General features: G+C 36.2%; 2 protein-coding genes and 1 long non-coding RNA gene across 3 annotated transcripts in view; 1 reads left to right on the plus strand and 2 right to left on the minus strand.

Moving 5' to 3' along the window:
- Window positions 1–13,359, plus strand: part of LOC114005211 (uncharacterized) — a 59,741-nt gene that overhangs the window by 21,966 nt on the left and 24,416 nt on the right. The window lies entirely within an intron of this gene.
- On the minus strand, window positions 4,378–5,307 carry LOC102478401 (olfactory receptor 1A1). Its single transcript, XM_006163912.1, has one exon. The coding sequence runs from the start codon at window positions 5,305–5,307 to the stop codon at window positions 4,378–4,380; it is 930 nt and encodes a 309-aa protein (XP_006163974.1).
- Window positions 7,431–8,360, minus strand: LOC102478845 (olfactory receptor 1A1). Its single transcript, XM_006163913.1, has one exon. The coding sequence runs from the start codon at window positions 8,358–8,360 to the stop codon at window positions 7,431–7,433; it is 930 nt and encodes a 309-aa protein (XP_006163975.1).

Below are 13,359 nucleotides of genomic sequence, written 5' to 3' on the forward strand. Positions count from 1 at the left end.
ACAAAGTAGCTCAAAATTATATTAGTATAAACCAATGATAAATGATTGAAAATAAAAAAAATTAAGGTAGCAACCAAATTCATATACTTAGGGAAAATCTAACCGCAAATTTGTAAGGTCTATATGAAATAAACACTGAAATGAAGGACAATCTAAATGAATGGAGACATGTAACATATTCATAAATGTACACAAAATTGTTCTATCTTGGAGGTGAGTTAAATATTTGATTAATGTTCTCCACTGGTTTGGTACAGCTTCTAAATTGTGGTCCAGTTCTCTCATGAGCTATTTTCTTCAATGCATAGTTGTTAACTTTTTTTGGGGGGATCTCCAGGTCTGCAATCTTGTTCTCATGACTTCAGCAACGCCTTGTTTTGGAATTTTCCTAATTTTTTTTTAATAGATAGATTTAGGTTATGTGTTTTTTTTTAGGAATACCATGTAAATGATGTTTTGCCCTTCCCAGTGTTTAATATCAGAAGGCGTATTATTTATTCCAATATGGGTGAAGTTGATGTTGACCACTTAGAAAAGGTTATGTATACAGTAATGTGTACTGAAAACACATTATATTCCCTTTGTGATAAATAAATATCCTGTAACAATTATTAGCCATCTGGTGGATCAGAGTCAACAATAGCTTGTCAGGAGTAGATTACTTGTGTCTACAGGTCAGCTTTGCACAGCCATTCTCCTTTCCAAAGCACACTATCATAGTGCATGGCCTTTGGAGTAAAGGTTAAAGATTAGATCCAGGTTCTGCTACTTGTGAGTGTGGGATTTTGGGGAAACTCACTCAGCCTCTTTGAGCCTCAGTTTCCTCATTTAGCGTAGGGTGATGGCAAAGTTTATCTTCAGTGACTGTTGAAGAGATTTAGAATATTCCTGGGTCAGAGTCACTAGGACTCACTGAACATCAGTTCCCTTCCCTTTAACATCATCACACCCTCTACCTCATCCCACCTCACTGGAGGCTCTTGCGGACACATACTCTGCTCAGTTTTCTTTACAGGCAGTGCTGTTTACCCAGGCTGGGTGAAGGTCTTGCTCTAGCCTGTGCTATGAGGTCTGGCAGTCTAGGCATTAGCTCTGTGCCTGAATCTTTAGTTCAGATTAGGAGATTCGACTCTCAGAGATTATGGTATCCTGGTGTTTCTGTTCAGCCCGTGGAACCCAAGCCCTCTTGTTTTTGTCCTTTGAAGGAGTTCCTTGTCCTTCCTCTCCTCTCTGTTTCTGTTTCTGTCCTCCCATTCTACCTACTCCTACCTGCTCTCTATCATACGATCATACTTGTTATCTTCTTGAAACTCTCCACATGTCAAGATTATGTCATTTCTAGCTCTTTTTTTTTTTTTTTTTTTTTTTTGAAGTCGACTCCTTGTCTTTCTAGTTTTCACTGTATCCTCATCACCTCAGTACTGGAGGCTGATTAGAACCTAAATATATATGTGTAATCTGTGCTAATAAGATGGATGTGTAGGATACCTAAGGCATACTTTGGAAGGATATTTAATTCAGCTTGTGGTCAGGAAGGGTTTTCCTGAGGAAGTTAGAACAGAGCTGAGGCACAAAATACATGATACCCTCAGCGGGTACTTAGAGTGACCATAATAGAGGAGGGAGTAAAAGGCTATATCTGCATTGATAGAGGGAGAAAACCATGTGTCCTTAAAATCCTGTTTTTCTGGAGTGTTCCTCTTTCACCACATCCCCTCCAGCACTTATCTTTTTTTTTTTTTTTTTAATCTTCGCCATTCTGACTGGGGTTAGGTGGTATCTCGTTGTGGTTTGGATCAGCATCTCCCTTAATGATGAAGGATGTTGAACATTTTTTTATATGCTCTTTGGCTGTTTGTATATCTTTCTTAGAGTCTGGAGAACATAAAAGCATTAAAAATTGTCATGGACACTAGAGACAAAGTGGAAGGAAAGCATGGGAGGGGAAGAACAAAACAAAGGAAAATTGGGGCAAATATAGAGAGGTAAGACATTTATGGGACACAGAGATGGTTTATTGTCTGTCGATGAGGATGTGTATAGTATTCTCAACTGGACTGAGGTGTATATCATGGTGGGTAAAGTCTCTTTAAAATCTAAAAGATGTATAGTGGTTGAATTATAAATAATAATAATAATAATAAAGAAAACAAGATAAAAAATCCTATTTTGAAGAGGATTTAATAATACAGCTAAGTGTACACAAAATAATATTAACTGAAAGTTATTTAACAGCACATTTTGGTACTGGAAATGGCATTCTTGCCTCTTTGTGGGGTGAGAGAAAAGCTTTTAATTCACTCTAGTAATGAGAGAGAGAAGTCAACTCTAAGTGATGGAAGGCAACAAGTGAGGTTTTAGAGTTTGTGAGAATTAAGTCTGAGTTTTGATTACACCACTGAAAAGCTGTATGAGCCAAGTTATTTTAATAAAATTTCTCTGAACATCCCTTTTCTCACCTGTAATTGGAGATATATAGTTTCTTCCTTGGAATGTAACACAAAGCCTGAATAAGACAATACACATACAAATTTCAAAATTCTGAAGACATACTTATCTCTTTACTACTAACATAAAAATAACTTCATTCTGTTATTTCTATTTCCATATAACCTTTGCATCTAAATCTTTTGTCTGTTCCTTCTCTTTCTCTTAGATTGTGCTAAGTGTTGCTTAAGCTCCTCATCTTATCTCTTCCCTCCTTCTCTCTTTGCATTTCTCCATTCAGTGTTTATTTAAACAAACTCTTACTATTCCTTTCTGCAGAACTTTGACTTATTACTTATCCATATTTATCTATTGATTATCAGTATGTAAATCTATATCTACCTAGTCATTAAGGATATCATAGCACCCATTGATCCACTACCCAACCAATAGGACTTTAGTAATAATGTATAACAACCACATAACTCCTTGACTCCTTTTCCTGAGTCTTACCTCTTGAATCTTCCCTCATCCTGAATCTTATATTCATCTTCCCCTTGCTTTTGCTTTTAATGCACCTTATTTTCATATCTGTCTATTCCCAGAAAGTGTATTTTTGATTGTTTATAACCTAAGAAAGGTTATAATAACAATAATTTAGTGTTTACAGTTTTTAAACTCAACAATATATTGTGAAGATGAACCAAATTGTTGCATTGCCATTCAATAAAAAAAGAAAAAGTATTTCTCTACAGGCTTATGTGACTAATCCTCATTACCAAGGACATTGTGTTGCTACTACACAATGAGGGGACAAGAGGTCTATTTCTCAAGGTATGTATGGGTGACCCAGTGAATAGTATTTCCATACCTACTAAAGATTAATAGCGATTAAATTAAAAATTAAGATACTACAATTGAGGATACAGATCCTCAAAAATGAATGTTTGAGTTCTCTCACCTCACCACTTGGGGATTAAGTGCTAGTTCCATCAGTTCCTCTTACATACATGAGCATTCCTAGGTTCTAGGTCACATCCTTTGGATCTGGTCATAGCACTATTTCCCTTTTGTCTTTCTAGTCTAGAAAAAGTAACTTCTTTCTGCAGTTATTAGTCTTTGGGTTACATCAGGATCCATCTTTTTTCTTCTTTAGTTTCCTGGAACATACATCTATATGTGTAATTTTGTTTAAGCCTTCTTTGTTTAGAAATATCAGATGTAACTGTTCACCGAATGGATGCTAAATGATCCTGAATGACACACCAGCTTTATAATGCATGAGTAAATAACACCCGGTCTTATTATAGCTATTCATTATCAGATTGTGATTCAGAGAATAACATATTCATACATTTATTCTGTGTACACCAATATTTTGGGATATACTCTTTATGACAGAGATTGTAAGAAGCAGAGTAATGTGTTATGATAGCTCTTTCCTTCAAAGCTGGAAGCAAATCAGGGGTGATTAAATGTAATAATCCAACAAAAATAGACAAATGGATAGTGATTTATGACCTACAAAGCATAAACTATTGTGATCCTTTTCATTTCTGAATTTTACTCTCCTACTCAGTATCATGTGTGGGACTTGAACATGTTATTCCTGTGCTGCCACAGTACAGGAAAAAGTAAAAATATGTGCAAAGTTTAAAAAAGTAATGGAAGTTATCATGTATACTAATATCTTGGAATAATATTTTTGACTTGTTTGACATGCAATGCATTTATGCTTTCAGAACCCGTATCGTATGCTGTAAAAATGAAAAATAATTAATTGTAATTTTTTTTAAAAGTTGGCAAAGTGACAATCTTAGTAAAATGTCTCAAAATCGGTATAATATTTCTGGGAAAGGAAAGATCAAAGATGACTTCTTGGACAGGAAGAAACTGGGGGTAAATTTTAAGAAGTATATTGTAATCTCTAATCTTTGTCCTCACCTTGTTTTATGAAAAGATTTTCTTGCTGAACAGTTTCCATAGGGCAGCCTTCATGTCCCGGTTTCTCAGACTGTAGATGAAAGGATTTAGCATTGGGGTCACTGCCATATACATCACAGTTACCACTGCATCCTTCAGGCTGTAACTGGTCAGAGGACGGCAATACATGCCTATGACTGTCCCATAATACAGAGAAACTACTGTGAGATGGGATCCACAGGTGGAGAAGGCTTTGAGCACACCCTTGGTGGATGGAACTCGTAAGACTGTGGAAAAGACTCGGACATAGGAGATAATGATGCATAGTAATGGCACAGAGAAAACACCAACCCCTATGTTCATAATCTTCACGTTAAAGTGGATGTCAGAACAGGACAGCTTGAGTAAAGAGGCAATGTCACAGTAGAAGTTGGCGACTTCCTTGTTGCCACAGAAGGACAGACTAGCAGTGAGCAGAGTGTGAGGGAGGGAATTGGCAATTCCAGCCACCCAAGACCCAACAACTAGCAGGACACAAGATCGCAGACTCATAATCGTCATGTAATGAAGTGGACGGCTGATGGCCACAGCGCGGTCAAATGCCATTGCAGCCAAGATATAGCTGTCCGTGTTAGCCATGGCAATCATGAAATACATCTGTGTCAGGCATCCCCCAAAGGATATAATTTTGCTGCCCGAGAGGTGGCTGGTTAGCATCTTAGGGATAGTTACAGATGAGAAGACGATGTCAACAAAGGAGAGGTTTGCAAGTAAAAAGTACATGGGGTTGTGAAGACGACTGTCAGAGCGAATGGCTAAGATGATGAGCAGGTTTCCACTTAATGTGATGGGATAGATGAACAGGAAGAGGATGAAGAAGAAATCTTCTTCTTTTTGTTGACTACTAACTCCCAGGAGGATGAATTCCAAGACAGAGGACTGGTTTTCCTCCCTCATGGCTTCTTTGGCATGAAGAGGGAATGGAGTCTAGAACTGGGAATGAGATTACTACATGTTATAATCTTCCATATCTGACAGTTTTGACCCAAGTAATCAGTTATCTCAATACCTGAGTTTATTAAATCCAGATAACCCAATAGTTTGGGGAAGAATCTTTGCTGTATAATGCAACTAATTGAATAGTCATGTCTAAGAAGTGAGTAATCTTTGCATCAGAGGTGCTCATCGTCCCCAACCCCAGCATCACCACCCAGACCTGTTACATTTAATCATGTAACAAATCATGAAATTTCATGTTCATACTAGACACTTTACTAGACTCATGAGAAAACTATAAGTATATGAAAAATATAGTTTATTCATCCATTTATTTAATGAAAAGACTGTCTCAGCTCTTGAGAACCTTACAATTTAAAAGAAACATGGGAATTCCACACTAATTTTATGACCTATGGTAATAATGGAATGTTAGTATTTTAAAACACTCCACTGGGGGAAAAAAAAAAAAAAAAACCTATCAGTTGAAGAGTGCCCTGGACAATAAGAAATTATTTGTTCAGTGAACTCACAGAACATACTCAGATAGTGTACAAGCACCCATTGATCCACTACCCAACCAATAGGACTTTAGTAATAATGTATAACAACCACATAACTCCTTGACTCCTTTTCCTGAGTCTTACCTCTTGAATCTTCCCTCATCCTGAATCTTATATTCATCTTCCCCTTGCTTTTGCTTTTAATGCACCTTATTTTCATATCTGTCTATTCCCAGAAAGTGTATTTTTGATTGTTTATAACCTAAGAAAGGTTATAATAACAATAATTTAGTGTTTACAGTTTTTAAACTCAACAATATATTGTGAAGATGAACCAAATTGTTGCATTGCCATTCAATAAAAAAAGAAAAAGTATTTCTCTACAGGCTTATGTGACTAATCCTCATTACCAAGGACATTGTGTTGCTACTACACAATGAGGGGACAAGAGGTCTATTTCTCAAGGTATGTATGGGTGACCCAGTGAATAGTATTTCCATACCTACTAAAGATTAATAGCGATTAAATTAAAAATTAAGATACTACAATTGAGGATACAGATCCTCAAAAATGAATGTTTGAGTTCTCTCACCTCACCACTTGGGGATTAAGTGCTAGTTCCATCAGTTCCTCTTACATACATGAGCATTCCTAGGTTCTAGGTCACATCCTTTGGATCTGGTCATAGCACTATTTCCCTTTTGTCTTTCTAGTCTAGAAAAAGTAACTTCTTTCTGCAGTTATTAGTCTTTGGGTTACATCAGGATCCATCTTTTTTCTTCTTTAGTTTCCTGGAACATACATCTATATGTGTAATTTTGTTTAAGCCTTCTTTGTTTAGAAATATCAGATGTAACTGTTCACCGAATGGATGCTAAATGATCCTGAATGACACACCAGCTTTATAATGCATGAGTAAATAACACCCGGTCTTATTATAGCTATTCATTATCAGATTGTGATTCAGAGAATAACATATTCATACATTTATTCTGTGTACACCAATATTTTGGGATATACTCTTTATGACAGAGATTGTAAGAAGCAGAGTAATGTGTTATGATAGCTCTTTCCTTCAAAGCTGGAAGCAAATCAGGGGTGATTAAATGTAATAATCCAACAAAAATAGACAAATGGATAGTGATTTATGACCTACAAAGCATAAACTATTGTGATCCTTTTCATTTCTGAATTTTACTCTCCTACTCAGTATCATGTGTGGGACTTGAACATGTTATTCCTGTGCTGCCACAGTACAGGAAAAAGTAAAAATATGTGCAAAGTTTAAAAAAGTAATGGAAGTTATCATGTATACTAATATCTTGGAATAATATTTTTGACTTGTTTGACATGCAATGCATTTATGCTTTCAGAACCCGTATCGTATGCTGTAAAAATGAAAAATAATTAATTGTAATTTTTTTTAAAAGTTGGCAAAGTGACAATCTTAGTAAAATGTCTCAAAATCGGTATAATATTTCTGGGAAAAGAAAGATCAAAGATGACTTCTTGGACAGGAAGAAACTGGGGGTAAATTTTAAGAAGTATATTGTAATCTCTAATCTTTGTCCTCACCTTGTTTTATGAAAAGATTTTCTTGCTGAACAGTTTCCATAGGGCAGCCTTCATGTCCCGGTTTCTCAGACTGTAGATGAAAGGATTTAGCATTGGGGTCACTGCCATATACATCACAGTTACCACTGCATCCTTCAGGCTGTAACTGGTCAGAGGACGGCAATACATGCCTATGACTGTCCCATAATACAGAGAAACTACTGTGAGATGGGATCCACAGGTGGAGAAGGCTTTGAGCACACCCTTGGTGGATGGAACTCGTAAGACTGTGGAAAAGACTCGGACATAGGAGATAATGATGCATAGTAATGGCACAGAGAAAACACCAACCCCTATGTTCATAATCTTCACGTTAAAGTGGATGTCAGAACAGGACAGCTTGAGTAAAGAGGCAATGTCACAGTAGAAGTTGGCGACTTCCTTGTTGCCACAGAAGGACAGACTAGCAGTGAGCAGAGTGTGGGGGAGGGAATTGGCAATTCCAGCCACCCAAGACCCAACAACTAGCAGGACACAAGATCGCAGACTCATAATCGTCATGTAATGAAGTGGACGGCTGATGGCCACAGCGCGGTCAAATGCCATTGCAGCCAAGATATAGCTGTCCGTGTTAGCCATGGCAATCATGAAATACATCTGTGTCAGGCATCCCCCAAAGGATATAATTTTGCTGCCCGAGAGGTGGCTGGTTAGCATCTTAGGGATAGTTACAGATGAGAAGACGATGTCAACAAAGGAGAGGTTTGCAAGTAAAAAGTACATGGGGTTGTGAAGACGACTGTCAGAGCGAATGGCTAAGATGATGAGCAGGTTTCCACTTAATGTGATGGGATAGATGAACAGGAAGAGGATGAAGAAGAAATCTTCTTCTTTTTTCTGACTACTAACTCCCAGGAGGATGAATTCCAAGACAGAGGACTGGTTTTCCTCCCTCATGGCTTCTTTGGCATGAAGAGGGAATGGAGTCTAGAACTGGGAATGAGATTACTACATGTTATAATCTTCCATATCTGACAGTTTTGACCCAAGTAATCAGTTATCTCAATACCTGAGTTTATTAAATCCAGATAACCCAATAGTTTGGGGAAGAATCTTTGCTGTATAATGCAACTAATTGAATAGTCATGTCTAAGAAGTGAGTAATCTTTGCATCAGAGGTGCTCATCGTCCCCAACCCCAGCATCACCACCCAGACCTGTTACATTTAATCATGTAACAAATCATGAAATTTCATGTTCATACTAGACACTTTACTAGACTCATGAGAAAACTATAAGTATATGAAAAATATAGTTTATTCATCCATTTATTTAATGAAAAGACTGTCTCAGCTCTTGAGAACCTTACAATTTAAAAGAAACATGGGAATTCCACACTAATTTTATGACCTATGGTAATAATGGAATGTTAGTATTTTAAAACACTCCACTGGGGGAAAAAAAAAAAAAAACACCTATCAGTTGAAGAGTGCCCTGGACAATAAGAAATTATTTGTTCAGTGAACTCACAGAACATACTCAGATAGTGTACAGGTCCTACGAGGTATCAGGTATCTACATAGGTTTCAGAAGCTTATGAATCACTACAGTACTGCAATTAGATTGTAGCAAAACAAACTTAGAAATTACCTTTCCAGAAGTTGCATTTTCAAAGGAGATTTTTCACTATCTTCTTGATAGGATTTCTTTCTTTTAAAACCTTAAACTATGTAATCAAATGTTGTTCTCTTAGGTCTTCTTTTCCTTTTAAAAACTATTTACTATGATTACTGGTTCAACTCCTAGTGGCTTCATTTGTTACTTAGTGGACTCTATATTGTTGGACATTATCTCTTTCTCTATCTCATACTCTATTTTAAAGTTGGTTATATATTTCTTCCATGAGTAAGAGGGACATGAGAGAAAGAAGCCTTAATAGGGTCTTGATACCACAATCCACCAAAACCTTTGACCAGTCCCAGATTATGGCATGCACATGCCTGATATACTCAGGGAGGTCTCCAGAAGCAAATCCAGAACCTTCCCACGTGGGTTGGCCTGAAGAAGCAGAACATTTTACTGTGGTATCATCTGCCATAAAATCTACTAATTTTTAAGTAACCTATAATCTACTACATTTGTAATTAGTAATTTAATTGTTGATTCAATAAATTATAGTATATATGTGAATTATCTGCTTGGCATTGGGATATATGCTTAATTATTTTTTCCCCAAACATTATGTGCTTTCTCATCTCTGTATCAGAATGACTTTGGTTTTCTTTCCTGAAATACATTTTTCCATATTCACACAAAATCTGAGTTCACTAAAACTGGAGGACTCAGGCACAATGATTAGCTCATTCGATATGGAAGTGTAAGAGATCAGACTAAGCCTCTCAGCAATATGGCAGAATAAACTGAGGTCAACAGGTGTCATTCCTATTAAAAACTCAGTTTCTGACCCCAAAATATATTACAAAGCTGTGATAACCAAAACAGCATGGTACTGGAACAAAAATAGGCATGTAGGCCAGTGGAATATAATAGAGAACCCAGAAATAAACCCCAAAACATACAGCCTCTTATTTATATTTTTAGAGATTTTTGTCTTAAGATTCTGCACTTTCTGGAGAGAGAGAGAGAGAGAGAGAGAGAGAGAAAGAGAAACAGTGAGAGGGAAAGTGAGAAATCATGAGAAATCACTGCACAGGGAGGATGGCCATGCTGCAGTTCCTTCTCCTCCATGCTCCTCCTGGGATTTTGGGCATGCATGCACAGCCGCCTGACTTGAATTTCAAGTTACCAGTTTTAGGACTCAAACCACAGTCAGCCATGTATGAATCCAATAATGTAAGCCCTATGCCATCTGCTGGTCCCAGCCAATTGATTTTTGACAAAGGGCACATGACACTCCAGTGGGGAAAAGAAAATCTTTTCATGAAATGGTATTGGAAAAACTGGATATCTGCCTGCAGAAAAATGAAACTGGACCCTTATCTCTCACTATTGACAAAAAACAACTCAAAATGGATCAAAGACCTAACAATAACTTCTCAAAGTATTTAACTACTGGTGCAAAACACAAGGTAAACACTTGGAGACATTGGAGCAGGCAACACTTCTCAAAGAAGAACCCCAAGAACAGGCAATAATCTCAAAAATAGATTAGTAGGATTCCATCAGACTGAAAACATTCTGCACAGCAAAGGAAACAATAAATAGAGTGAATTGATAACCCGTAGAAAATGAGAATATATTCACGGATATATTCTTACTGAGATAAGGACTGAGAAACAAAATATACAGGGAGCTCAAGCAGCTAATAAAAAAATAAAATCAACCCAATTAAAAATAGAGCAAATAAACTGAACAGACCACTCTCCAGGAATGACATTTGAACAGCGAAAAAGCATATTAAAATTCTAAACATCCCTTATCATATGGGATATGCAAATCAAAGCCACTAAATGACATACCGCCTAACCCTAGTCAGAATGGCTGAGATTAAAAAAATGAAGAACAAGAAGTGCTGGGGAGGTCATGGTAAAAAGAAAACTCTCCTACACTGTTGGTGGGAATGTAAATTAGTACAGCCACTTGGAGAATAATATAAAGGTTCCTCAAAGACCTACAAATATTAAATTGTCTGGAAAGTTGTGATGAATTATTCTTTTTGAATAGACAAATCTAATAGGACTACCATAGGATCCAGCAATTCCACTCTGACCCATCTACCCAAAGGATAGTAATATACTCAGTCAGAAAAATATTTGCACATCATTCACAATCGCTAAGCTAAGGAATCAACCCAAATGTCCAAGAACAGATGAATAGAATGAAAAAATGTGGCACATATACACCATCAAAAACAAGGAGACCTGGCTTTTGATAGAAAGTGAATGAATATGGAAAACTTAATGCTGAGGGAAGCAAGCTAGATGATGAAGGGAAGCATTGTATTTTTCCATTTATTAAATACTGAATGTCTGCACTCTATTTTACAAACTGAAAGATTGGAAGGTATAAATCTGAAAGATTGGAAGGTATAAAAGCAAGAATAGCATCTGAGGATACTAGAGAGAGTGTAGAAGGAGAGTGAGAAATGAGAGGGTGAAAGGGAGGGAATCAAGAGGAAAAAAAGCAAAACGTTTTACAGCCACAAAATTGGAAAATTGTCTGTTGATGATAATGTGTATAGTAATATCTTTGATGGACTAATATACAGTATATTTATGCTGGGAAAATTCATTTTGTACATTGTGAATATAGATGGTGATTGAATGTTAAAAAAATAAAATGAAAGAAAGAAAAAGAACATTGAAATTCTAGATAAATTATTAAAATAAAAAAGAAAAAATGTTGCTACACTAAAGGAAATAAATGGGATATACAGACATAAGAAATAGAAAGAAAACTCACAGCAAGAGTTGTATATCAGAGTTGATGCTATGATGACCCGTTGGGGTTTCAGCCAGGAATTAAGCACTAAAGTCTGGGAGTTGTGGTGTTAATGTCTCTTTGATATTGGAGAATGACCACAGATCCACATAAAGCAGGAAACTGAATTGGATTTTATCCTCTTCATAAAACACTTGAATTTTTGTCCTGTTTATGAAAAGACTACTAGATAAAATTTATTTTTAATTTATTTTTACATTTTTCCACAAACATTTACGTTACATATAAAAAAATTTAACTCATACTTCATAGTTCTCGAAACATTTCTTCCACATAAAAATCAGAAAAGCAAGAACAAAATGGATACAATTCACAGAAAGTACTGAATATAATAAAATAAGGTTGTCTACAAAGAAAATCTAAAATAAAAGAATCTCTAGATGAGTTAATAGATTATAATAAGTTTGTTAGGTGTAAATAAATGTTAAAAATGAGTATTATTTATCCATTTAAGTGGAAATAAATTGCAAAATACAATTTTTAAAGAATTATTTTATTTAACTTTATTTATTTTAATTTGTCTAGAGAGGGACAGAGTGAGAGTGAGAGCAAAAGCAAGAGCAAGCGAGAGAGAGAGGGAAAGTGAGGAAGCAAGTCAGCAGGTCCCAGACTGGAACCATGATCAGTAATGTGGGAGTCCAGTGTCCTTAACCTCCATGCCACCTGCTGACCCCAGCAAAATATAATTTTAAAAAAGGCTCCCCATTTTTAATATAATGAGTACTTTTAAAGAATCAATAAGTAGTTCTAACAAAAGAGACTGAAGCTCAATTCAATATTATAAAATGTTACTGAGCTCTGAAAAGAACACCCCAAAAAAGGGAAAATAAGCAATGTCAATAAAGATTCAATTTTGTAAAAGTATAATTTTCTCCAATTAACTTATAAAAATTGTTGCAATCCCATTCAAACCACAACAGGCTTATTTAAGACATAAAATTCACCAAACATGTTGTCATCAATAGATAATTTTCTAAAATTCATGTAGAAGAATAAAGAACCAAGAAGAAGTAAAACAATTTGAAGAAAAATAATAGAAAAGGAGACCAGCAGATGGTGAAATCGCTATGTCACTAGACTCCCACATAGTCGACCATGGTTTGAGTCCCAGACCCGGTGGCTTAAAACTCATGCCAGGCACTTCTGTGCATGTGTGACCAGAATTCTGCGAGGAGAATGGAAGAGAAGGGATTGTAGCATGGCCATCCCCCCTGGAGCTGATTTCTTGCTTCTGTTTCTTTGTCTCTCTGGAGAGCCTATGCAACCTATAGCAAAAGTCTCTCTTAAAAAGCAAGAAAAAAAAAGAAAAGAAAGAAAAAGGAGGGAGGAGTCCCCCTATTAAGTATAAAATATGACTTACTTTGGAATAGAAACCATGGAGTAGTACTTGCATAAGGATGGGCAAATAGATCTATGTAACAGGCTAGAGAACCCAGAAACAGATCAAGCATTCATTAATAATTGATATATATTGTGGGTTGATTTAGCAATAGGGA

Source organism: Tupaia chinensis, unplaced genomic scaffold (genome assembly GCF_000334495.1).
Source record: "Tupaia chinensis unplaced genomic scaffold, TupChi_1.0 Scaffold143568_1, whole genome shotgun sequence".
Taxonomy (NCBI): domain Eukaryota; kingdom Metazoa; phylum Chordata; class Mammalia; order Scandentia; family Tupaiidae; genus Tupaia; species Tupaia belangeri.

Excerpts from the sequence above, each read along its gene's own strand:
- LOC102478401 (XM_006163912.1), bottom strand. The coding sequence starts at position 5,307 with ATGAGGGAGGAAAACCAGTCCTCTGTCTTGGAATTCATCCTCCTGGGA.
- LOC102478845 (XM_006163913.1), bottom strand. The coding sequence starts at position 8,360 with ATGAGGGAGGAAAACCAGTCCTCTGTCTTGGAATTCATCCTCCTGGGA.